The sequence below is a fragment of the Pecten maximus genome, chromosome 12, assembly GCF_902652985.1.
Source record: "Pecten maximus chromosome 12, xPecMax1.1, whole genome shotgun sequence".
NCBI classification, from domain to species: Eukaryota; Metazoa; Mollusca; class Bivalvia; order Pectinida; family Pectinidae; genus Pecten; species Pecten maximus.
The window spans coordinates 25,483,909-25,511,601 of record NC_047026.1 but is presented as its reverse complement, the minus strand read 5'-3'; the positions used below and the strand labels follow the sequence as shown (position 1 = coordinate 25,511,601).

At 35.4% G+C, this 27,693-nt stretch overlaps 1 protein-coding gene across 3 annotated transcripts in view; it reads left to right on the top strand.

The window, feature by feature from the left end:
• The window catches only part of LOC117339083 (protein slit-like), a 123,773-nt gene that overhangs the window by 54,070 nt on the left and 42,010 nt on the right, over positions 1–27,693 (top strand). For all 3 annotated transcript variants that reach the window (XR_004535058.1, XM_033900463.1, XM_033900462.1), the window contains exons 5-7: positions 18,926–18,997; positions 22,929–23,000; positions 25,647–25,718. Coding sequence is in view for 2 of the 3 variants with exons in the window: in XM_033900463.1 (XP_033756354.1) it covers positions 18,926–18,997; positions 22,929–23,000; positions 25,647–25,718 (216 nt within the window). In the remaining variant the exon portion in view is untranslated. The remainder of the gene's footprint in view (positions 1–18,925; positions 18,998–22,928; positions 23,001–25,646; positions 25,719–27,693) is intronic.

The following is a 27,693-nucleotide window of genomic DNA, read 5'->3' as shown; positions in this document are numbered from 1 at the left end:
GATTTATGTTTCGATGCGGTAACCTTGGACTGGAAGGTAAAATAGTTAAGTTTAGAATGTAGAGCAGATGTTCTATACCACCCTCTAGAGTATGGCATCTCTGGTGGGTTGCTAGATTCATATTGGGCTTGTCCATAATGGAAAGCACTGTCCAAAATTTCTTATAAATAACACTATTCAGTACAATCCAAAGACTTCAGTCTAGTATGGCAATGCCGGTAAATAAGTCCACGCATGTCTGCTATCTCATTTTCCTGTTACCTTTTTGAGTCAAGTTATGTTGATGACACCCCCCCCCCCCCCCCCCCCCCCCCCACTCCTTTTTTGTTGATGATCCCCCCCCCCCCCCCCCCCCCCCCCCCCATCATCATTTTTTTGAGTTATGATATATATTGATGATCCCCCTATCTTCCTTTTTGAGTTATGATATGTTGATGACCCCACCCCCCACCCCCTCCCACCCCCTCCCACCCCCAACCTGGTGTCCAGGTAATTGTTGCAGTAGATTTAAATAAATAATTCTGGTAATCAAAGTCTTCATTCATAGAGAAAGATGTGTTGAACTGCTTACACGACAAGGTCAAAAGTGGAGGTCAAAAGTTCAACCATCGTAACTGTGCTACCATACTCTTGAATGACTAGGCTTTGTGTCCATACTAAGGAGCCCTGGTATACATGGTATAAGGGACAATCAAATAAGCAGATGTCATCAGTTGTCAGAGAATGTGAGGGGGTCAAGGTTGTAGAAGAGGCACTAAGTCCATGGTCATCATAATAACTTTACTAGAAAGTCCTGTGAAGAGAAATATTTTAAGATTGTAAATAATGTATGTAGATCATTGTTAGTGTGGAGTAGCATTATTTCATTATAGGTTTTTCTGGATTCAGCATCTTCAGCTGGCCTTGACTTTCGATTAAACGTATGGGGATATATAACTAGTTTGGGAGGGGGACTGTGGTATAATGCTTATCGGACCAAATGAGACGCTCTCCTCAGTAAAAACAAAGAACAGATTAGTATTGAGTTTCCCCTACAGCAGTGTGTGTCCTGGAGATTACCAGTACAAGTATTCTCCATCCCCCCAACCTCTCTCAAAACACATCTCCTCTCCTTGTATACTCCACTCCGAACAGATCTATCTGCTTTCATCACCTGCAAAAACATGTTAAAAGTCAGATAGGTTCCTGATGAGTCGCCCAGCTGACAGGCTGATTTCTCCAAAGACATTAATTGTACTACCAACCAGACTGGAAATTTTTAAGAAATGCCACATGGAGAAAACATGTGTTCAGGAGGAGTATTTAGTAGATTTCCTTGTAAACTAGGCATTATAGATATTTATTGTTTTTAATGGTCTAAGAATTTGTACAGTATTTATCCTTTTTAATGGTCCAAAGAATTATACAGTATTTATCCTTTTTAATGGTCTAAGTATTGTACTTTATTTTCCCACTTAGTAAGATACAGGTTTACCGCCTACATGACTCTCCCTATTGCTAGGTATTGTCTCACCGACTATATAGTCAGTGTTAGGTATTGTCTCACCGACAATAGTCAGTGTTAGGTATTGTCTCACCAACTATAGTCAGTGTTGGGTATTGTCTCACCGACTATAGTCAGTGTTGGGTATTGTCTCACCGACTATAGTCAGTGTTGGGTATTGTCTCACCGACTATAGTCAGTGTTAGGTATTGTCTCACCGACTATAGTCAGTGTTAGGTATTGTCTCACCGACTATAGTCAGTGTTGGGTATTGTCTCACCGACTATAGTCAGTGTTAGGTATTGTCTCACCGACTATAGTCAGTGTTGGGTATTGTCTCACCGACTATAGTCAGTGTTAGGTATTGTCTCACCGACTATAGTCAGTGTTAGGTATTGTCTCACCGACTATAGTCAGTGTTAGGTATTGTCTCACCGACTATAGTCAGTGTTAGGTATTGTCTCACCGACTATAGTCAGTGTTAGGTATTGTCTCACTGACTATAGTCAGTGTTGGGTATTGTCTCACCGACTATAGTCAGTGTTGGGTATTGTCTCACCGACTATAGTCAGTGTTAGGTATTGTCTCACCGACTATAGTCAGTGTTGGGTATTGTCTCACCGACTATAGTCAGTGTTGGGTATTGTCTCACCGACTATAGTCAGTGTTAGGTATTGTCTCACCGACTATAGTCAGTGTTGGGTATTGTTCTGTCGGCATTAGTTAGATACAGGTTAACTGCCTACATGCCTCTACCTATTACTAGGTTTGATGGTAATAGTCAGTGTGTACTGTCAGCGTTAGGTTTTAGTTACTGGTTACTGGTTTACTGCCTACATGACTGTGCCTTTTGCTGGATTTCGTCTCACTGATTAAAGTTAGTGTTCTGTTTTGCATTTTTATTTCACAATAATACCCCAACCCCCAACCCCAACCTCCCGACCCCTTTTGTATTTCAATCATTACCCTCTATTTTGTGTCAAAGTTAATGTGCCGGCCTTCTAAGAAATGTTACAGGATTAAAAGTTGAAGGATTAGAAGGACACAAAGTTAATTAAATAACATTAATTAATGCACTTGTCCAAATGACATCAGAACCAGTTTCTGATATCAAAGTAAATTTGATCATGTGTATGTATTAATTAAAGCTGTCTGGTATGGTGTCCCAGACGATATTGGATAGCGGGTTTGTATATCACAGAGGAACGGCTTTCAGGTTGTCATGTAAGATACCTCAAAATAAAGCCATCTCGGTCTATAATTGAATATTTATGTCAAAGTCATGATGACCAGTCACGTTAGCTAAGTATTAGCTGATATTTGTGTTTTAATTAAAAACCTCAGGAAATAACCTATTTTCAAACATATGTTTATGACAGTAATCTTCTTGTGAAATTAATCTTGTGAATTGTTGGAGACTAAATCTTGAAATTAAGTGTTGACTAACATGAAGCATAATTAAGTAATAATTTGATATAATTGTATATAAAACATGAATGGTGATTTAAGACTTTCTTCTGTTATCTTAATATTTATCAAATTGTTTCGTGTACTTGATTTTAACTGATGTTAGGGGGGAGGGTCTGTGAAACTGTAAAGATGAGGGTAAAATCTATATATCGCTAGGTGGGAGGGTCTGTAAAACTGAAAAGTAATGGTAGAATCTATATCGCTAGGTGGGAGGGTCTGTAAAACTGTAAAGTAATGGTAGAATCTATATCGCTAGGTGGGAGGGTCTGTGAAACTGTAAAGATGATGGTAAAATCTATATATCGCTAGGTGGGAGGGTCTGTAAAACTGTAAAGTAATGGTAGAATCTATATATCGCTAGGTGGGAGGGTCTGTAAAACTGTAAAGATGATGGTAGATTCTATATCGCTAGGTGGGAGGGTCTGTGAAAATGTAAAGTAATGGTAGAATCTGTATCGCTAGGGGGGAGGGTCTGTGAAACTGTAAAGATGAGGGTAGAATCTATATCGCTAGGTGGGAGGGTCTGTGAAACTGTAAAGTAATGGTAGAATCTATATCGCTAGGTGGGAGGGTCTGTGAAACTGTAAAGATGAGGGTAGAATCTATATCGCTAGGTGGGAGGGTCTGTGAAACTGTAAAGTAATGGTAGAATCTATATCGCTAGGTGGGAGGGTCTGTGAAACTGTAAAGATGAGGGTAGAATCTATATCGCTAGGTGGGAGGGTCTGTAAAACTGTAAAGATGATGGTAGAATCTATATCGCTAGGTGGGAGGGTCTGTGAAACTGTAAAGATGGTGGTAGAATCTATATCGTGATGGAAGGTCAAGAAGTGCCTTGTCATTCTACACTAATAGGACCAAATAGAAAACATTTTCTTTTACCAAGGTAACATACCGTGTGACATTTAGCTACTATAGTGTACGGAAAATACATGTAAGTAAGTCATCCTGTAAGTGTTTATCTTCGAACTGAATGGCAAATGACAACAAATACGTGTTTACCTAAAAAAATTACAGGTAACACGTCAAAGAAAATTACAGGTGTCTGTACGTAACGGCAGGTTAACATTTATGTGTGGACAAATATGATGATAGATCAGTATCTCACACTAACTCCTGGACGACTTACAAACCATTGTCCAGAACGGCCAGCCCAAGGCCATACACTTGTCGCTTGGATGGACAACAGGTAAATGGTCAAGCGATTAGCGCTGTATCATCACAGTGTTGGTCCTGTAGTGACCGTGGCCGGACAGTAGGTATCAATTAAGACTTGTTATCTGTGTTGATAGGTTGTCTACCCCTCCCATACCTGTCCTAGTCATACAGACAGGGGTCTGTACAGGACTAACAGGGACTGTCTGTATCAAACGCCCGGCCCTTTATAAGGCTCTATTACTGTATCAAAACATCCGGCCCTTTATAATCTATTATCAATGCCTTGTTGACTTCTAGCTGGATTCTATAATGATATTGAATCAGATCTCACCGTCAGTCCTATATGAATGAGTGATGTTTTGAAGTCTTTGTTGTTTGTCTTATTGTTAACTTGCTACTGTAATTTATAATATATGCTATGAATTATAGAAACCCTGTTTTATAAACCTATGTCATTAGGGAACAACCAACACAACAACAAATTATCAATTAATGCCTGTGTCGTCTCTGTGAGCTGCATTTAACTAAATGCATCATGTAAACACTAATGTTTCAAGAACAAGAAAAGAACTGAAGAGGTGACGCTCTTAGCGCCATCTAGTGCCAGCTTTTAGCGCCATCTAGTGTCAGCTCTTAGTGCCATCTAGTGTCAGCTCTTAGCGCCATCTAGTGTCAGCTCTTAGCGCCATCTAGTGTCAGCTCTTAGCGCCATCTAGTGTCAGCTCTTAGCGCCATCTAGTGTACGTAGTAGAAAGTGTGGTTATTTCCCCTGACTACACACTGTCTAGCAGAGAATATTTGCCCAGTGATAAATTGCTTTTTACTGCTAAAATCTGTATTCATCTTAATAATCAATTTACAATAAGCGCAAGTAGTAGTAACACGGTCGCCGTTTTAAAGTAAGGATTTGCTTATTACAGGACAACATAATAGGATTGGTTGGCATTTCAAAGGAATATACAGTAATGATATGGCTTGGCTTATTACCAGGCATGGTCTTATTGTGGGATAAACACAGTAAGTTTGCCACTCACAGTAAATATGCTTACAATACCGAAGGTAATAAGGGCCAGTCTTTAGTGTGAGCCAAAACAGTAGGGAATCACACTCTGAGTTTATAGATCCTGTTCGTGCAACTCTCCATTAATTATCAGATGTGTGGAATGAAAATTAACTTTATTTAATAAGATTTTTTTTATTTTCCAGAAATGATCTTTAATAACATGTGATTTTTGAGAAAAAATTATGCATGGTTGTATTCATGGCAGTTGTTTTGAATAAAGAGAGAAGGAAATCTGGGTTGGATGGATGATGGTGATAGCTGTATCCCACTTTATATCTTAAGCTAATATTTTCCTGCAGCAGATTTTGATAGCATCACAGGTATTGGGCATCCCCAGATAATGAGAGCTTACTATACAAACACAGGACGTGTGTGTGCTCATTACATGTGTATCTCATGTTTCTTGTGGACCCAGGTGTGCATCAACAGTCCTAGGTGTCTCACTGCATTCCATCTGATGTAATCCGATTTATGGGAAATCCTCAGATTCTCCGAATGAAAATATAACACTGACTCTATAACCGCTGAACTTTTTCAGAAAAGTTACTTTGAAATTATGATTGGGTGTTCCATGCCTAGGTGACAATGCATTCAAATTACCACTGCGATAAATGACATCGGTGTGCATGTATTTAAAATATCTTGAAAGACTATAAATATTTGCTGGTCACAATTTCAAAAGACCACCTGGGGCTGTCTTCAAGGCGACAGAGCAGGTTATAGTGTTAGAGATGTTGAGAGCTATAGCTTAGTGTTAGGAGGTCAATTGTCATGGTACTTGTTACCTATGGTTGTAAGGGTGTAGATATGTCTACTTTAAAGCTCAAGGATGTATATACAATGTACAGTAGAACGATTTGTAGGACTACAGTGGTACGATTTCTTCAAGATGTAGGATCAATGTTTTTCAACCCCAAGACATCTTTTAAGCTACAATCATTTAATAAAAGAAAAGATTTTCCAACTATGATTAGTAAGAACATGACACCAGTAATAATCACTTCCCCAGTTCTTATTTTGAGAACATGAAATTACACTTATTTATAACAGACTGATCAATTTATTCACCTTGTACTTCTTCAGGGGTATCTATGGAAACTTACCGTTCATTTATGGTTTACCGTCATTTAAAAAAAATTTATATCATTATCACAATTTTATTTTTCATGGTACATGTATTACCTCTTTATTCTAAACCGAACAATCCAAAATTTTAAAAGGTTACAGTACTGTGTGGGGTTTTACATTATGTCCCTGCCGGCGGTGTTTTTTTACTGAAGACCAGTGTGTGCTATGTTATAGATGACTCCCCCAGGTTGACAAAGTAATAGATGTTTAATTTTAGACAGCAGAGCTCTCTTTTTTTTACTTAATATCATAGTAATTAAAATACTTAACATCCTTCTTTGAAGAGTATTCAGTTTTTGCCAATTTATTTATGAGGAATGCCAAGAAATTAAGCAGTAACATATCAACAACTAGGCTGAGAGGCTTTGTTTGTGACTGACAGTGTTTATAGACTACGAGAAGGAGTAGAATCGAGTGAGACCAGGCTGTTGAAAAAAACGTATGAATCTATTTGAGATGTCAAAAAAACAAAACAAAAAAAACTCAAGGATGTTATGAGACGTTTTTTCTATTTACACGTAATTCTAAGCTTAATGTAAAGTGGCGAATAGACGAATAATTTAAACAGTGATGACTTTTGTTTGAGGTCAGGGGTCAAACATTTGTATTATTTTCTGACTGTATTTAAAAAGATAGAATTGTTGCCCCATTCTGTATATGGCCCGTATATCAGCAGGTGGAGGTGTAGGTCGTACATCAATGTAACACTAGTATACCTATAAACACCATAAAATTAGATTACATGGTCCATAGCTCACAAAGCAAGCGCTTTCTCATCAAATTTGTCATTATGAAAAATGTGGCTGTATATTTAATAAGAGCAAACCCATCTGGTGTTAGGGGGTATGCAGTGTGGAATAGTCTGTAGAATATGTGTGTAGAATAGTCAGTGTGGAATTGGGTGTGTGGAATAGTCAGTGTGGAATTGTGTATGTGGAATGGTCTCTGTAGAATAGTCAGTGTGAAATAGTCAATGTGGAATAAGTCTTTCTATTAGTCAGTGTGGAATAGTCAGTGTGGAATTGGGTGTGTGGAATAGTCAGTGTGGAATTGTGTATGTGGAATGGTCTCTGTAGAATAGTCAGTGTGAAATAGTCAATGTGGAATAAGTCTTTCTATTAGTCTGTGTGGAATAGTCAGTGTGAAATAGTCAATGTGGAATAAGTCTTTCTATTAGTCTGTGTGGAATAGTCAGTGTGAAATAGTCAATGTGGAATAAGTCTTTCTATTAGTCTGTGTAGAATAGTCAGTGTGAAATAGTCAATGTGGAATAAGTCTTTCTATTAGTCTGTGTAGAATAGTCAGTGTGAAATAGTCAATGTGGAATAAGTCTTTCTATTAGTCAGTGTGGAATTTTTGTGTGTGGAATAGTCTGTGTGGATCATATTCTGTTATTTAAGAACATTTAAAAAGAAAAAGTTATTCAAAAGACTGGAAACAAGAAAAAATAGAAGTCATAATGAAAAAAAAACTAATATTACAATGACATTAACGTCAGCACATTTCCAAAGATTACAAGCTTAAGCTTGAGTGACATCAGCACATTTTCCTTTTAAAAAGTTACCTCCCTTTGATGTGTTATTATAATGGATATATAGAATTGACTGTAAAAAGTCTGTCAAAACATCAAATCTTTTTTATTGAAGTCTCGACTAGATAAACATAATATTCATACAAAATTGTTGCGTTCTCATGTTTTATGCCGTAACTTTTTATCACATAAAGGTGAAATATTACGTTTTTTTACTATAGTAATTAGATAGATGGGTTTAAAGCCATTTTCTTTTTGAAAGGAATGATATGTTTAGATATCGTTGTTGACAGCTTGGAGGTAATTTCCAAAGCTACTATTTATGACTTTTCTTGCTATAATTTCAAATGCCTGTAAATATTCATAACTTTCTTTGACAAATATTAATATCGTAGGAATGAATGATATAAAGAACGAGAGCTCGAGGGTAAGGTCCGGCTCCGGTGGGAATACAATCTGTTTCATACTCAAATAAGGAATACGTATCATTGTGTATTTTGGAAGATCTGAAAACTGGTCTTTAATTCTTCAAAAAAAAATATACACTGTATGAAGGTAAAATTCTACTGTGTGATACTTTGATACCTGAATTGTGTGCTTTACAACAACATATATCCTCCATACGATTCTCTGAAAAGTCCATGCATGCTGCCGAGTGTGAAATTACTTCCTGAAACATGTAGTAGGAACAAAACAAAAAATGTTATTTGAATATTATCCCTTCAATATCTCAGCTTAGTATTCAACCTTATATCTATATCTTATCATTATCTGTTAGCTTTAGAAATTTTTTTTTCAAACATGAAGTGTATGTAGAAATAAATTTCCTCACCATTACAACATTGCAAAACCCTCCCTCTGCCAAAAAGAAAAAATAAATAAAATAAAAATAAAAGATCACATACACATTCAACCTGTTAGTTACACTTATGAAAATTTATATATATTTGGAATATTTTCTCCTGTTCTCTCTAACCCTTGTGAAGTGTAGAAACAGCTAGTTCAAGTACTTTTCACTCAGATTTCCCTCAATGGCAGATTGAGAAATGATAAGAAATACCCAGAAGGCTAATTCTGCATAACAATTCTGTCAAAATGAATGTTGCTCCCCATCAAACAATTTAGGGCCTAAGTTCTGTCCACACAGACAAATATCTGTTAAAAAAAGAATTGTTATATCAATATCATGCATCAAAGAAAAGAATTGTTATATCGATATCATGCATCATACATGCAAGTGATCACAACACAGCTAGTTTATACAATTAGGTAATGGACATCATACTAGATTCAAAATGTAGTTAATTCAATGTAGTCAAACCTATCATTTTTACAGGAATTTATGTTCAGCTAAATTAGTTTCGGTGGTTTGTACTAGAAAAAGGTTATTTTTGCAAAAAAAAAAAAAATGTTGAATGATGTACATGTATTGTACTTATGTATATATACAAAGTTATATAGTTAATTACAGTCAAACCTGCCTTAGCGACCACCTGAATTAAACGACTTCCTTTCATATGCGACCTTATTTTTTCCTCCCAACGTTATTTACTATACTAGTGACCTGAATTAAGCGACTACCTGTCAGACGCGACTAACGACCATCATTTCCGTGTCCCAAATGCTGAAAAGCGACTTTTTTCAGCGACTTTCCGAGTTTTAAAACGGAAGCAGAAGTCATAATCAAGAAGAAACCGGACGAACTTGTCTGCTTTCAAAGATTAAAAAATACTTTAGAAATGTATGAAATGTCTTATTCTGTCTCAAAAAATGTATTGAATTTATTATCTTTGCCCTGATAACACCCAAAAACGAACGAAACTGTACTTTACTTCTAAAGAATGAAAGGAGATGGGATATGGCGAAAAAACGTCCTCGCCATTCAGACGATTTTCACGAAATTTTGATAGATAAAAATACAAACATTTGCTTGACAAGTATGAAAAAGAGTGAATAAACAGTCAACTTACTGTTTAACTGAAATTTATGTTCTTTTTGAGACATTAGGACAGATATTTGCCAGTTAAAAACGTCTCCATCGTTATGAAGGAAATGCAGTTACGTGACTAATAATCCGGACGGAAGTCCGGACCAGGAATTCAGGAATGAAAAAAAAAAAATTTTTTTTTTTTTTTTTTGTAAATGTATCCGGCACTGGAAATAATCAAATTAGCCATTCAAACTCTTTGATTATTTTTTGTATTTTAAAATTAAAAAAATTATTGTAACATGCTAAAAGAATTTAAATATATATATTAATGAAAATAAAGAAACTGAATTAAATTTAAAAAAATAGATATTGTACTACATACGTAGAAATGGGGATATTTCTATATATTGTCCATTATTAATATTATAAGCATTTTATTTCATTAAGTGAATAGTGTTGTTTTTTTTTCTTTTTCTTTTTTTTTCTTTCGTTTTCCTCAAGAGGTCTCTTACAGATTTGATTATATTCACAATCTTAATTGATGACTGAGGTAATTCCTTTTCATATATGTACTAATATTTGTAGCTGTTAAATTTTACATATGTGGCAGACTAATCATGAACTTTCCTTTTCGGGTAATTTTCTTTGAACCTGGATTAAGAGACCACCTGTCATATGTGACCTTTTTTATTGACTCCCTTGGAAGGTCACATATGACAGGTTTGACTGTACTTTTTTTTTACACTCAGATGCTGAAAAACTTATTATTTTGAACTTTTATTTGATTTTTTAGAAGATTATCACATGAAATGAAAACAGTATGAAGTAATATGTCTTTTGATTTCAGAGTCAGACATTCAATGAAAACACATCAAAACAAGATATATCCAGAAGTATTTTGACCGCAGACACGCCTAAATAATGAAATTAACATTAAATGTCAGATTTGTGTTTTTGCTTCGGCAGCATGGGGACGTTAATACCCATGAGCCTCTCTGATCCACACACATCCAGCCACAATGAGGCTTCTCTGTGATTCTGATTGACAGTAATGAAATCAAAGATCAAAGAGATTATTCAAGTCATTATTCTTATAGAAGATGATACTGTCTGACAATGAGGTGTAGAATGTCAGACTGATACATGGAGTGGAGAACAAACACGACTTTGTGTGACCTACACTGTTATATTCCTTGGCCAGAATCGATTGTTGTACTTGATATTTTTTGCATGAAAAACTGTTTTTATATTCTTAATTATAACAAATTTCATACACTATTTAATTATTACTATGATTCAGTTTTCTATATGAAATTTGAAATTCATTTAAATATTCCAATCAGTTATTTTATCTATCTGCAAGTAAAAGTTTGTAATATTTCACTGAAACCATTGGCCTATGATAGGAATGACCCTTCCTGTAGCTTCTTATCCTCTAAATAATGTTTTGTAGATAAGAACATTTATATTTGATGTCTGACATTATTTGAGACAATATTTTGTAAAGAGAAATATTTTGTAATAGGTCAAAGATTATACAAGTATTAGTGCCTTATTATTTATTAACAGGCCTGTTTAGTGCGGCCACTTCGCCCATTGATCAATTGTCAGTATTTCGTGGTTGAATGGTCTTTTGAGCTTATTCACCCTGTCAATTCTTGCAGAAATCAGAACATAATGGCAGCTTTATTTAAACTAAAATCTCAAAATCAGCATTAAACAACACTTGTTTCATGGATGTAAACATTCAGCTGGATAATCTTTCAATGGTTATATAGTTTTTGTGGATTTGATCATTGCTCATAGTTTTGTCCCTGTGAACCTATTAGGATTGATGCCTATCAACAAAGACTCTAGTTTATGTTTTAACGGATTCGTTATTTCTGGTCAGATAGTTTTCTATAGAAGATTCACCCTTCAAGCTCTTAAAACAGACCTTACAGGTCATAGGTCAACCGGTTCCTTTAATTTGCTTGACATTACGGCGGTATATCGAACACTTAGAGATCAATGAAACTGAATGACAATGGGGAGGGGGAGTAATCCCCCTCTACAGGTAAAACAGTTATCTGTATATGTTTTTAACCCGTGTTATGTCGTACACGATGAATGACTGGATTTTCTTTAAGAGGTTTAGATATACGGGCCAAAAAAGGCATAAACTTTGCAAAATGACATTATCTTAGAGGTTAATCTAATCCATTGCGCTGTCAATAAATCCAGCGAGGTTTTTAAATCGAATTCGGAGTTATCACTGTGATAAGTCATTGTGAGTTGACAAATTTTAAGTCGGTAACGTCACAGAAGTTGTCATATATGTCCTATCCCATTTCTGTTATACATACGTTAGGGGGATCACGACAGCTGGTCGTGTCGAAGATAGGGTAATGTCGAGTGTGATAGGGACCTTAGAGGTACCGGATAGTGCTGTATATTACCTGATATGTATCAAACGTTTTAACGATACTGCTGATTAACTCCGTACTCAATTACCAATCAAATCTCGGGATTGGTTTTATGGCCAGGATTTAGATCTTTGAGTGTTTTTTATCATAATTTTGATGGAATTGTTTGAATTAAGTCCCATTTGATTCCTGTTTACTGTAGAGTGACCTCTAAGTTTGAGTTGGGAGTCGTATCTGTTTCACTGTTTAGTAGTAGTGCCACCATTAAGCCTGAAACAAGGGTGTTAAGGATATTAAGATTTGAATTCAGGAAGAAAGCTTACTATCAGTGCAAATAATACCTTCTACTAATATCTAAATGCAACAGGAGAGTCCTTTTAAGTTGAAACAGACTTAGAGAGCTTCCGTCTAGGAATGAGAAATGCAGTTTGTCGATCACAGTAATGCATCTCTAGGTTTCACTCTCCATAGCGTAACTAAATACAATGTCTGTCGTGGTGAATCTTTAAAGCGAACTAGAATGTCATACGCTTTTAAACTGATGAAAAAAGGCACAATGTCTTTTAAACTGATGAAAAGCTGTAGTATGTCTGAACTAATGGCCAATAGAAGTATTCTAGTGTTACTGGTGATGTGTACTGTTGGTGTCGAGATGATATTACACTTTTATTACTGGGGGAGGCGGGGAGGAGCAGTAGATTCATCAGATAGCTCCGTTATTCACCAATGACTATCCATAAGTATACAATAGACATTTAGTAAAGTCTCACACATGGTTTTTCAAAAGGTAAAATAGAGTTGAAAGAATTGTTTTTCTGTTAAGAAAATTATTTTTTTCCACTTGGCAAAGAGAAGGATTTCATGCAAATTGAATTTATATTGAAATTAGTATTAATCTGAGCATAGATTTGTTAACATCATATATGTCATACAATTTTTACAGTTCTGAAATAAAATGAGGATGCCAAAAAGTCAAGTTTTAGTGCAGACCAAATTTCAATAAATACATCTTTTACACCTATAGGTATTTGATGAATCTTTTTTATATATCGCTTTGCCAGATTTTTAATGTGTGACAAATATAATAAAATATTTGATTTGTGTGGTATTGGGAAACTGGTGAAAAGCATAATACATTACCTACGTCATAAGTCGTCCACATTAGTAAACATGGGCCTAATTATGTGTGTATGTTAATTAGTAATGTATACATATACCACTGTTTTAGAAATTCCTGTGGTCATTAGCATTTTGTCCCGTTCTATTCAAATTAACATCCGTTTACGTATTCTGCCAGGTGTCTCACTTTAACATTACGTACCTGACACAGGAGCGCGACCTTATTGTCAAGGTCACCCAGGTACTTGAGTCTAGGTCATATAAATCACCGTTGTGGAATTCTGTAAGTCTATCATGTTAAAATGCTAAAAAAAATAGAAAATTTTATTTAAATGTAAATTTTGGATATGTTATCAGATAAAGTAAAATCATATCAATATTAATTGTGGATTGTGAGGATTGCGACGTTTATAGAGTTGACTATGCTTTAGTACATGACTCCGGTCTCAATATGACAACCCGGGAAGTATCCGATGTTACGGACATAGTACCGTGAACATGCTGGGAGTAGAAAATACACGAGATAGCAGTGGATCAACAGTTACCAATAAAACCTACACAGTCTACTGTCAGGAATGTACTAGGTGCTTCAATGGAGGAACGTCAGGGGTCAATACCTTACAATAGGGGCAGTGTTAGATCTCCACTAGGGGGAGACACTATCTCTAAATTCCATCAATTGTCTTAGTGTTACCTGCTTGACCTGTGTCAGTTTCGTAAATCTTCAATAACCGGGTCGTGTTTTAATTATTAGATATTGGTCCGTTTTTAACGCAGTCAACTTCAAGGGGGTACACAATGCATGGAGAAATTCCAAGTTTTGTAATTAATTATGGATAATTAGTCAAAATAAAAACACAGGTGCAACCAGATGTAAAATCAATATAATTTGTATATTTACCAAAAATATAATTATATATATTATAATAATAAATTAATATTTAAGGTGCCTGATACAATAGATGGTCAAAATTGAAAAATAAAATATATTATATCAGTATTTTTTTTTCTTGCATAGATGTATTAGGTGTAAAACTAAAACAAAAAAAGTAAGTGAAATTGACTGGACATTTTAGTCGTGTTTAGATATTAGTTGGTCGCCGCTAACTAGCTGGCTGATTATTTACGGGGTGTAACATGACACCTGGATACTGTAGTTTGTGTGAGGTAAGGTTTCTTGGTCCGTTTGTAACTGAGCCTTAGTTTGTAATCATAAAACAATGAAAAGGCATGCTTTATCTGCTTCATTTATTACAAAGGGGAGGTAAACTCGTCCTGGGAGATACCTGGACTGAACAATAACTGTTTCTCTAATGGTGAAGGGTAGCTTTAGCAAAATGCGAAATTTGAACCATCAGGGGAGATAACTTCATATCCTCTCTCCTAAAACAAGACAGAAAAAACTAAGAGATATCTGAATGTGTGTGCAAAATAAACGTGGGAGGCCCGATTTAGACTGATATCTTGGCTTGAACCCTTATCTGTAGATAGTACATGCTGTTTCATGCAAAAATGCTATTTCTTTTGAGAAGTATATGCAATATCTATTTTGGAAGGAATTTTGAGTCCTGGACATTGTCCAGACAATAAAATTAGGATCAATGTGTTTAATGTTTTGGCAGGCTGCAAACATATAAACACACCAACCTTTCTTATATAAGTAATAATAAGGCCATTCATTGTTTGATATTTTGTACATTCACATAATTATGTCTGTTTTCAATAATGAGTCACAATGGACTAAGATACCACTCTGCCTGTATGTTGACAGTAATTGGTAGTAATTAATATATTGATACAACTACTGACTGTTTATCTTTATATACATGACAATCTAAGAGGTGTGTTAGTATTACATTTAGAGACAAAATTCAGATACTTTGGTTAGTTTTCCTTTCTCAGCCCTGTCTTCCTGACTAGACCTACTCCTCCTTAGTCCCATTCCTCCTGACTAGACCCCTCCAACTGCTCTCGACTAGATCCTCTCCTCCTGACTGGACCCCGTCCTCCCAACTAGACCCACTCCTCTCTAGTCTCTCCGACTAGACCCACTTCTCTCAACTAGACCTGCTTAGGATGAAAAGACCCTCTTAACATGAGTAGACCCCTTCCTCCCCACTAGACCCACTCCTCTCCAGTCCTCCTGACTAGACCCTGTACTCCAGAGCCTGACTAGACCCACTCCTCCCCAGTCTTCCTGTCTAGATTCTACCAACTAGACTCGCTTAGCGGGACTAGACCAACTCCTCACAGACACTTCCGCCAACACCCTGAGTGTCCTCCCTGATGTTATTCCATAGATAGACAATCTGTACTAATTACACTGTTGAGTTATATCCGTACTAATTACTCTATTGAGTTATATCCGTACTAATTACTCTATTGAGTTATATCTGTACTAATTACACTGTAGTTATATCCGTACTAATTACTCTATTGAGTTATATCTGTACTAATTACACTGTAGTTATATCCATACTAATTACACTGTTGAGTTATATCCGTACTAATTACACTGTTGAGTTATATCCGTACTAATTACACTGTTGAGTTATATCTGTACTAATTACACTGTAGAGTTATATCCGTACTAATTACACTGTTGAGTTATTCCTTACCTGTACCCATTGTACATGTCACCTGATTACTATTGATGATACATTGTTATTACGGGGAATCCACAACATATACATGATAATATTGTTAATCTAGAGTTTTATTGTTGTTCTTACATAAACTAATTCTACAGGTAGGCAGTGTATCATTAAAAGATCTTTTGATACCAATTCTGTTGAATCATTCTCAATAATATAAAATCAATGTTTTGCAATTTTTCCTCCATATTTGATTACTAATGGTATTGTAGAGGTATTGATAAGCTTACCTAGAGATCAGACGTCATAAGTCTGCGACCGTCTCAACACAAGACAATGATTGTACCCGGTATTCACTGTCTGTTCATTTAGAATGCATACCATTAGGTACTAGTAAGTAAATCGATAGCTTTTAATTGAAAAAAATTAGAAAGAGGCATGCATGCTTCATTATACAATTGTTATAGATACCAGAGGTTTATTACATGTATACAGCAGAGTCATCGCTCATTGCTAATATCATATTTTAATATTTGTCATGTTATTTAGCTTTTGGATGTTTAAACAATGGTATGGATATTCAAATCAGTGATTTGAGCAATTTTGATGGGAGTTATCTGCTCGGTTACGGATCTGAGGTGTTTACTGAGACAGTTTTGTGGTTGTACTGCGTAAATATGTAAAGAGTTAATTAATGACGGGCACTTTGTTGTTGTTTACAAGTTCAAGTTTACAAGGCTCGGCTCTTGGGTCAGGACGTCTATAATACACCGAGTTCATGCTTGTCCATGTGTGCTCAGACACCGTGATTAACACGGGTTGAATTCTTTTGTATTTCAAACATTCAATCATTGTTTTATACTAAATATCTGTCTGTTACTCATCTGCGTGTGCCGAATACTTAATTCTATTTAGTTATTCAATAAAAAAAGAACAAATGTTCTGTTTGAACATCTGCCACCCTCAGACACATAGGTCATCAAAAAATGTGAAAATATGTCTTTGATAATATTTAATCAGTAAATCTAATCAGATTAAGTAGTTAACGATCTGTCATAAGTCATTGACGCCCCGACATGTAACTGGTGATGTTTGGCTTGACGGTAGATTGTCTATAGTACTGTATATAAGGTTGACATACACATGTTAATGTTGTATTATATTTGGCTGCTTATGATCTAGAACATTTTTGGTCAAAACACTTGCTGAAAATGACTAGCTGTCTTCTCTAGCTTCATATATTGACTGATTTAGAATATATATCATCCAACAACTCATACATTCACTTACTGTTGAATTTGGCATCCAACACCTAAAAAACATTCACTCTTCACGGATGCTATTTTTTAATGTAGATAATTTGAAAATGTTTATAAACATTCACAAGTTATTAGAATTATATAGTTATTTAGATTTCATTTTGATGAGTAATTCATGTATCGTTGCCATGGTAACATCCTAGGAAACAAATTACATGGCCATGTCTAGGACAATAAAACAGGCATAAACAAAAATTCTGATTAATTAGAGATGAGACTTGCTGTTCTTAGGGCCATTTTTTTTTTACTAGAGTAATATTAAATGATTTGTGTGTGTGGTGCTTACATATTAGTGATATGAATCACACGGATGTCTGAGAAGAGAATCTTAAACTGTTAAACCCTATTTCAGAATTGTATACAAACAATTATATAGAACTTAGCTTCTCAGGTCAATTGTCAGGATGACATCAATAATATTGGCTAGCATTTTTCATTGGTCATAATAAATGTGGCCAATTAATATTTTTTATTTATTTTTTTATCTTGCATTAATAAAATTCGGATTGGATAACTTTCAAATCCATTATTTGAATATCAAAGTCACGTCCCCATTCAAACAAAGACTAGGACCCTTCATTTTGATTTCCCATTCAAGAATCCGGATGAGGTTGGGGATATTTTTAATAATTTGACGATTTTATACAAGAGGCAATGTTTTATTGTAATATAATCTCAATTATGAGTTATGACAATTGTTTCTTTATTTATGCAAATATTGTAATATTTAATACAACATGTAAGATGAACATACATTGTGTATCATGTACTGTCACACTAAAACGTCACCTGGTATTTATATAGAGGCATTATTTAACGTAAGGTTATATCATTACTGTATGACTCATCTACAATAACGCATACCTTTTATGGAAGTTCATAAATTTTTTACATATAAATGACAAAAAAGATACAAGATTCTCTTTCTCTTTTTCTCGTGTAGCTAGCTGAGACACTTTTTAAAGTCATCTAACCAATCATTAACTAAAGCTGATTCTAATCCTGATATCTTTGTATATTTTAATAATAAATATGATTCTGTTATACCTCATTTGCTAGTCAAGTCACTTTTCAAGGGTTAATGTCAAGCATAAATCAATCAAAGAGAAGCTGCTTTTAATCCTAAAAATATGGTATATATTATAAAGTTTCTATTTCCTGTTCCTACTCCAGTCAATGGTGAAGTGTGGAATGTGATGAAAACCTTTGTTAGGTTTATAGGGTTAAACACTTATATATAACTGAGCCTGACCACTGAGACAGTGACAAGAGATCTCTGTCTCATATTGTAACAGATCACAGGATTAATTAAATCAGACACAGGTTTACTAGTTTTATGCTCAACTGATCAAGCTAAAGAGAAGATATCTCTGGCTGAGAGGTACATTGCGGCTAGTATTTACCATGGTTACAAATGAACCACTTAAATTAGTCTTCTGATAGGGTAGTTGTCTCCCTTTTAAATCTGTATACTGATTATCTGCCCCTGTAATTTCAGATACATGTTAGTTATCTCCCTTAATATATGTATACTGATTATCTGCCCTTGTTGTTAGTTATCTCCCTTTATATCTGTATACTGATTATCTGCCCTTGTCATTTCAGATACATGTTAATTATCTCCCTTTATATCTGTATACTGATTATCTGCCCTTGTTATTTCAAATACATGTTAGTTATCTCCCTTTATTTATGTATACTGATTATCTGTCCTTGTTATTTCAGAGACTTGAGCTATAACAGACTGCGGTTTATTGGCAAGGACACCCTCACAGGATCGATGGTTCTCAAAAACCTGTAAGTGTCAACTTATCATCAGAAATCTGATGGCCTTCCTGTAAAACATTCAGCAAATTAAGCAGAAATTATATTTATATCCCAAAAGACAGTGATAAGTTTCAAAACACACAACATTATCAACTTAGCTGTCTTTCGAAATATTAGTAAAAAATTATGTTTTTGATAAAAATAAAGTGTTTAAGAAGAAATTTCATAAATGTTCCATGTGGTAGATGTTAAGGTGCTTCCTGATAACAACCAAACTATTTAGAACCGCGTATTTTATTCATAATTATAGTCTTTATTAAGACAACTATTCTGTAATGGCTTAAATTGTATTTAATCTCTTGCCAGTCTTGGCACAAGAAAGATATTAAATTAAAAACAGTCCTCTGTACTCTATGTGTGACATAAGTAAAATAGTTTTGTTTTATAGGAGGAAGTTTTTATAGCTACCATGTAGAGAAACAGGCAGGTTTTGTCATAACAATACTGAGTATTCAAAAGTTACTTAAAAAATGGTGAAATTTTTCGAGAGAAAAAAACAACCTTTTATGACACCCTTAATGCTTCCAAAAATATTCTAAAAAAAAGCCTCTTAACAGCAGTTTAAGCAGATTTTGTGAAAATTTCCCCCAAACTATATTGTAAGTTTTATGACAAGGTCTTTTTATCAATGATTTCAACATGACACATCACCAGGATTGTACAGTACCCTGGTGAACTTTAGTCTGAACTCGTGGGGATCTGTATATTTAACAACAGATTGTGACCAGTGCATTATTGGTCTAAACAATAAACTTTTCTGTATGTAATAATACTGTAGTGATGTACTCAAACAGAGGTCAACAAACCTCATGACTGCTATCTCAAATTTCACAAAAAAATATTTCAATCGTTTTGAAATATTTTTACTCTGCTGCGGTTTATTAAGTTAGAAGTGTTTTATAATTTGAACAGCCACCTCAGTTTTCCCCCCATCCTATCAATTATGAATTTGGGATGGGATGAGTGCATAATGGTCACCTTATTAAAATTGGATTTTTAGTCCAGCATCATCAGCAGCTATTTGTATGAAATATATTCTTATGGTTATATTTATATATATATATAACATTTTGAGAAGTTCTGAAACAACCTTTTCCAAATCTCATATGTTCATTATCTCTCTGGTCCCTATTTTATATTATGAAACTTTCTGGTTGCCATATGTCTGAATTAATGTCACATAACATATTCAGGTCAGTTCTCCAAAGGTCAAGGTTATTGGAAGGGGTCAAATGTCAGACATTGTCCAGCAATATAACCTCAGGTCACCTCAAGGGGAGGATGGTATTTCATTAATCAAGCACCTGTTCACTTTGTTTTATGTATTAATTAACCTAACTTAAATGTAGAATCATTTTTTAGTAACTTATTTCATAATGCATAAGTGTTATAATTATGCAAACACAGCTCAGCCCAGAATGTACTTTTGTTGTATCTTACAAATGCCAGTGTGTTTTGAAAGATGACAGAATGTGATCTCAGTTTGTAGTAGATAGGGTTTGTGATAACCCCAGCTGTTTTAGCTGGTAAAATGGTTCATGGCCTAAAGGAGACCTACAGATGGATTACACGCCCTTCTTACACAGTTTCCGGATACATGTGCCAATATTTTTATTATTGAGAGTTGTTCAAGGTGGTACAGTTGAACTTCAGCTAAATTCCAATGGCACATTCCATGTTGGGTGCACACAAGCTGGTATATGTCCTCGATTAAACACACAAAAAAGTGATAATTTGGTAGATTTTGTTTGGTCTCTTTATCAAAGTGAGTGCATTTCCATAAGGTCAAGGCCTTTGTTCTAAGTTGGTGGTCATCTCCATAACCTCAGTCAAGAGTATACGTAGATACTCTAAAAACAAAAATGTACTTAATTTCAGTGTCACAGCCTATTCTTATTGTGCAATTTCATTTTAGATATTTTTTTTTTTTTCATGATATTTCAATTCAGATGAAGATATTGTGTTAGCTATAAAACTAGTTTGTTGAAATTTTGAAGATGAACAAGAGAAAGTTGATGGGATCCTTATCTGTCTCATTAATAACCTCGGCTTAGTGACACAGAAAGCCTATATTATTTTATGATAAACTGGGAATCGTTTTCTAGTATCATGTTGACAGCTTCAGCATTTTTATGGTAATTGCAAAAAGCTGCAGACAATTGGCTTAAAGTATGTTTGCCCCTTCCTTCAGAATAGAGGGAATACTGACTCTGGCAGAGCCTATTGACGACTAATAAACTACAGTCTAACATAAAGTGCTTGTTTCAGGTTTTGTGGTAGGGAATCTAATTTACTTGCCATTTGTAATTACAATGACAAAAGGATACTTAATTCGTACACGTTGCTCTTGTATTTTCTATTATCTTTTTTATTGTTTTCTTTCTCAAGAAAGAAATTACAATTTTAATGTTTGGAAGGACAGGCTGTACTCTCTGTAGTCTAAAAGTTTTAACTAAGTATCAAACAAATGTCACTTAAACTTCAAAGCCCTAGTGATTCAATGTTTTATCTCCAACAATGAAGAGTTCCGATTAAAGGATGTAAGGTATGTCAGACTTGGTGTTGCCTGTCAACTTCACTATAGTTATTTCATTATATTAATACTGTTATGCCACATAACTTGGATTTATTTCTAAAATATGTATAGGTCTACAACCTATAGTTTTGTTCGTTTTTATATAGATCAAAGTAGCTAAAGTGAACTTAATATTTACATTAAAAATCTGTAGTAGAAAACTAGTGGAACTCTCATCTGAAAAAAATGTAGGAGTGTACATATGCTTTATTATTAAAGAGATATTTTGTTTTGTGAATTGGCCTACTACAGATATCACATGATCACAATATCTAGATGCTGCATACTTGCGGTGGGTGTATATATAAGTCCATGAATGACATCTGTGATCATGGAATTCTTCTCTTTGAATCAGTAAAATTGTTCCTCACGTTTGCACTACTACCAGGTTTATGAACTTCCCTGTTGATAATAAAGTCAGGCTCCATTTAAATAACAAAGCATTATGGATATAGCTGGATATGATAAGATGCTAAGAATGTTTTTGTTTTTTTTAAACTTCACCCAGCATCAGGGAGGAGATTTCTCCTGTAGATAGTAACTGTCATGCCTAATAAATATACATGATGATCCTAGCTTATATGATGCTGTTGTGATATTGTTTATACTTCAAAGTTTAGAGAAACACTATATAGCTTTATATACTGCTTTCTAGTTGTCTTGTAGCTTCACCATAAATGTCCATGTTACCTACGAGGTTGTGATCAGATTGCTTTAAAGACAGGCATTTTAACATACTGCAAAATTATGGTAACTAGAATACATGATGACTTCAGAAAAAAAATTCTGAATTTATCTGAGCTGATGTCCCACCTGGGTCAATCTGAACAGAATTTAGCAGAACAAAGCTGACATAAAGTACTGTATTTGTAAAGAGAAGCTTAAAACCTCAAAACTTCCGTAGCAAACCTCAAAGTATGGAACTTAGAAGTGACAAATTATGATAACAAGCATACTGGATACAGACCGTTTCTACTCTTTATGTACTAGTGGTTGATTTGTCCTGAGGTTAATGTTGATGATTTGATGGGAACCACAACTCCTCATCTGTTAATAGAATTAACTGGTATGTTTGTAGGATGTGATATACAGTTTCCCCCAAAGACAACCACAACCCAGGTTCTTCAGGTCCAAGGAAGGCTCACGATCTCCTATTACACTTGTACTGGTCATGCCATCTCTACTGTAGGAAGATGTAATGAAAAACTAAATGTCCTGTTACTCTAGTGGTTATCCTACTAGGTTAAAGGGAACTTCCTACCCACCTAGGGCTAGTTATGTTACCTATATTGTCCAGTTTTGCATTCTTTTTGTTTATTTTTGTAGACAACTTGACCACAACGAGCTCACCTGTGTATCCGGCCAGGCTATCAAGACACATCGCTTCATGGAGATTTTGTAAGTTCATTTTGAATACATCCTTAACGAATGAGTCGTCATTGTCTGATTTCCAAAATAAATATTGCTTTTGATTTATGCATGTACATTACAGCTAAGCTGGCAAAACCTAAGTTTATTTCTGGGGATCTGTTTGATCAATGTTATAATCATTATGACAGCTGTACGATATCACGCTGGTCGTTAGGTGGTGGATTATTATTGACTGTCTACATCATATCATCTTTATCCCCCTAGGTACATGGCCACACAGATCTGATGTAAGCTTCTCCGCAATTATCATTAAGAAAACATTTTCACATCATATTAACAATTTTGTATATATTTATAGAAGTCATGGTGAACTTCTTTGTGAAGGGTAGAAATCTAATTATCATTAAGAATGCATTTTGATATTGAGATAATGTTTTCTGTAAGTAGAATGTGGGATATCGTGGTATCAACAGCTTGTACATCCTGCTGGTTTCTTAGTTGGATATTTTAGGCTTCTGTCCACGTCTCAGTAAGACCATGGGGAGTAATCTAACAAAACACTTCAGACGTAACACCTTCGCCAAGACCTCGTCACCCCACACCAAAAACCTGACAGCATACACTATACACAACATTTCAGTTTAAAGCGACATGTATTTATGATGGAAAATTATTCAAATATATTTTCAAACTTTCTGCATTATCAGAGGGATTTAAGCTAGTTTTTTTAGAAAAAATTATAAATATTTCAAGAACATGTATGGAAAAGAAAACAAGTAAAAGCCTGAAGATGTTGAGTTTGAAGCTAACATTACTTCCTCGGACAAACCCCAGATGGGATGAAATGACAGGAGTAAAAACGACATTTATTCGTTTGTCATTGGAAACCAGCACAAATGAAACAGACATTTTCATCATAGCTAGCATCATTAAGTGCCAAAAGGGCCTCAGTTATGTATTTTCTGGCATCTAGGTCAATACTTTCTTCATTATAGTCTTGTTTTGTCTAGCTCAATTCTGATTTGGCTTTTCTACAATTTTTGATTGTTCTTCATTATAGATGGCTGTTCCTTGTCTTTCCTCCCCCTTTCCTTCATTAGCTATAACTGTGTATTTTTCCCTTCTCATATGCCTTATTTTTCCCTTCTTCATTCTTGTCTTTCATTTAAGATGGCTATATAAATGCTGTATTTCCTCTGTAAGCGATGATTTTGCGTTGTCTTTTCTCCCGACCTGCCCTCCTTTCTCCCTATCTTCATTAATGTCCTCATTAAAGATTAAAGATATCTTCCCATTGCCTTTTTCCTCCACACTATCCTCTTTTCTGTCCTTCATTAGAGATGACTGTATATTGTCTTTCCTCTTTTCTTTCCTTCATTAGAGATGACTACATTGTGTTTCCTCTTTTCTGTCCTTCATTAGAGATGACTACATTGTCTTTCCTCTTTTCTGTCCTTCATTAGAGATAACTGTATATTGTCTTTCCTCTTTTCTGTCCTTCATTAGAGATGACTACATTGTCTTTCCTCTTTTCTGTCCTTCATTAGAGATAACTACATTGTCTTTCCTCTTTTCTGTCCTTCATTAGAGATGACTACATTGTCTTTCCTCTTTTTTGTCCTTCATTAGAGATGACTACATTGTCTTTCCTCTTTTCTGTCCTTCATTAGAGATGACTACATTGTCTTTCCTCTTTTCTGTCCTTCATTAGAGATGACTACATTGTCTTTCCTCTTTTTTGTCCTTCATTAGAGATGACTACATTGTCTTTCCTCTTTTCTGTCCTTCATTAGAGGTGACTACATTGTCTTTCCTCTTTTCTGTCCTTCATTAGAGATAACTGTATATTGTCTTTCCTCTTTTCTGTCCTTCATTAGAGATAACTGTATATTGTCTTTCCTCTTTTCTGTCCTTCATTAGAGATAACTACATTGTCTTTCCTTCATTAGAGATGACTGTATATTGTCTTTCCTCTTTTCTGTCCTTCATTAGAGATAACTACATTGTCTTTCCTCTTTTCTGTCCTTCATTAGAGGTGACTACATTGTCTTTCCTCTTTTCTGTCCTTCATTAGAGATAACTACATTGTCTTTCCTTCATTAGAGATGACTACATTGTCTTTCCTTCATTAGAGATGACTGTATATTGTCTTTCCTCTTTTCTGTCCTTCATTAGAGATAACTACATTGTCTTTCCTCTTTTCTGTCCTTCATTAGAGATAACTACATTGTCTTTCCTTCATTAGAGATGACTACATTGTCTTTCCTCTTTTCTGTCCTTCATTAGAGATGACTATATTGTCTTTCCTCTTTTCTGTCCTTCATTAGAGATAACTTCATTGTCTTTCCTCTTTTCTGTCCTTCATTAGAGATTACTGCATTGTCTTTCCTCTTTTCTGTCCTTCATTAGCGATGACTGTTCATTGCATGTTCCTTGTCATAAATGAATGTTTTAGAAAATCAAGTTAATTTGTTTCACCAACTGCTATTGCTGACAAATTAAAATCTAATAGGTTGTGATCTCAACGGTTTGTATCCATAGGATCAATAGGTCAGAGGTCAATGTCACACCCTCAGATAATTTTCACCATTGTTTCAGACAGAGGCTTTTGATATCCTTTGACATTTTGTTTGTTTCTGAATGTCTTTTATGTTATTTTAATGTTATTTTCAGGACCCTAAATAACAACAATTTGACCACGATGCCAAACGACATCTTTGAGAACATGAGGAAACTGAGAACACTGTAAGTACTGAAACGTACCGGCTGTTTAACCTGACCTGGAAGGGGGGGGGGGGGGGGGCACTCATGTAGCTGGTGTCCAGCTGACCTTGAGGGGCTACACTCACGTAGCTGGTGTGCAGCTGACCTTGGTGGTGGAATCCATAGACCTATAGGGCCACATTGTTATTGGTAACCTTAAAGGGGGTTTCTACTTGACCTTCAGAGAGAATTATGTAGGAAGATTCTATTGACCTTCACTAAACCTTGTGAAAGAATCTTGGTTAAGATTTTCTGATGTTGGTGAAGAATTATTTTGTGTAGTGATATTATATGAGACACTATATATAAGTACTATTTTAATTAAGATTGAAGGTTTTAGTAAACATACATGTGTAGAACATCAGGACACGTACACAGCAGAACCAAACATCTGTCAGAGAGGCAGAATTGTCATCAGAATTCAGTCTTTGCCTGGTGGAGGAGTTGGGACAGATGTATGGAATATATCATAAGCAGTGTTTATAGGCGGAGGCCGGTTGTCATGCTGAGATCTATCTCTGTGAAGTGTATATCTGCACACCACCACTGCAGACTTCCCCTGCATCTGTTTCTTTAGATGTAATCTCAACGCTCACCTGTGCTGTTATACACCATCCCCTCCAAGCCCTGTTAGGCCCCCATATCCCAGTACTGAGAAATCAGGTTAACAAAATGGAACAGCTACATGTAACCTACAGGAACGCCATGCCCTTTAAGGTTAAGTGTATTATACTTAACAGATAGCAGTTAAGGAATTAAAACATCATATTTCTGTGTTATTAAATGATCATATAGTTTGATTTTACTGACCGAGCTTTACCTATTACTGACCAAGCTAAATTACCTATTACTGACTGAGTTTAACCTATTACTGACCGAGCTTTATCTATTACTGACCGAGCTTTACCTATTACTGACCGAGCTTTATCTATTACTGACCGAGCTTTACCAATTCCTGACCGAGCTTTACCTATTACTGACCGAGCTTTATCTATTACTGACTGAGCTTTACCTATTACTGACTGAGCTTTACCTATTACTGACCGAGCTTTACCTATTACTGACCGAGCTAAATTACCAATTCCTGACTGAGCTTTACCTATTACTGACTGAGTACTAGCATTACTGACCAAGCTTTACCTATTACTGACTGAGCTTTACCTATAACTGACTGAGCTTTACCTATTACTGACCGAGCTTTACCTATTCCTGACTGGGGTTTACCTATTCCTGACTGAGCTTTATCTATTATTGACTGAGCTTTACCTATTACTGACCGAGGTTTACCTATTACTGCGGGGCCGCGGTGGCTGAGTGGTTAAGGTGTCCCGACACTTTAACACTAGCCCTCCACCTCTGGGTTGCGAGTTCGAAACCTACGTGGGGCAGTTGCCAGGTACTGACTGTAGGCCGGTGGTTTTTCTCCGGGTACTCCGGCTTTCCTCCACCTCCAAAACCTGGCACGTCCTTATATGACCCTTGCTGTTAATAGGACGTTAAACAAAAACAAACAAACCAATTACCTATTACTGACTGAGCTTTACCGATTCCTGACTGGGCTTTACCTATTCCTGACTGAGTTCTAGCATTACTGTCCGAGCTTTACCAATCACTGACCAAGTTTTATGTATTACTGAGATTTACCTATAACTGACTGAGCTTTACCTATTACTGACTGAGCTTTACCTACCATTAATCAGTGTTATGTTAGGTATCCTAGGGTCCCCAATTCCTTCCCAGCACCTCCAACCATGCTGAGTGTGATTTGATCAACCGGATGTTAACAAGTTAATCTAGTTCACACCCTATTCAGCTATGATGTAGGAATTCTTCTGACAATCGAAAGATAATGCTTTTACTGATATTTTCTTATTTTGATGTTGTGATGCTATTAATAGAAATGAATACAGAAGTTGGGTTTTATAGCAACATATTAAAGAAAAGACTTATTTTATGG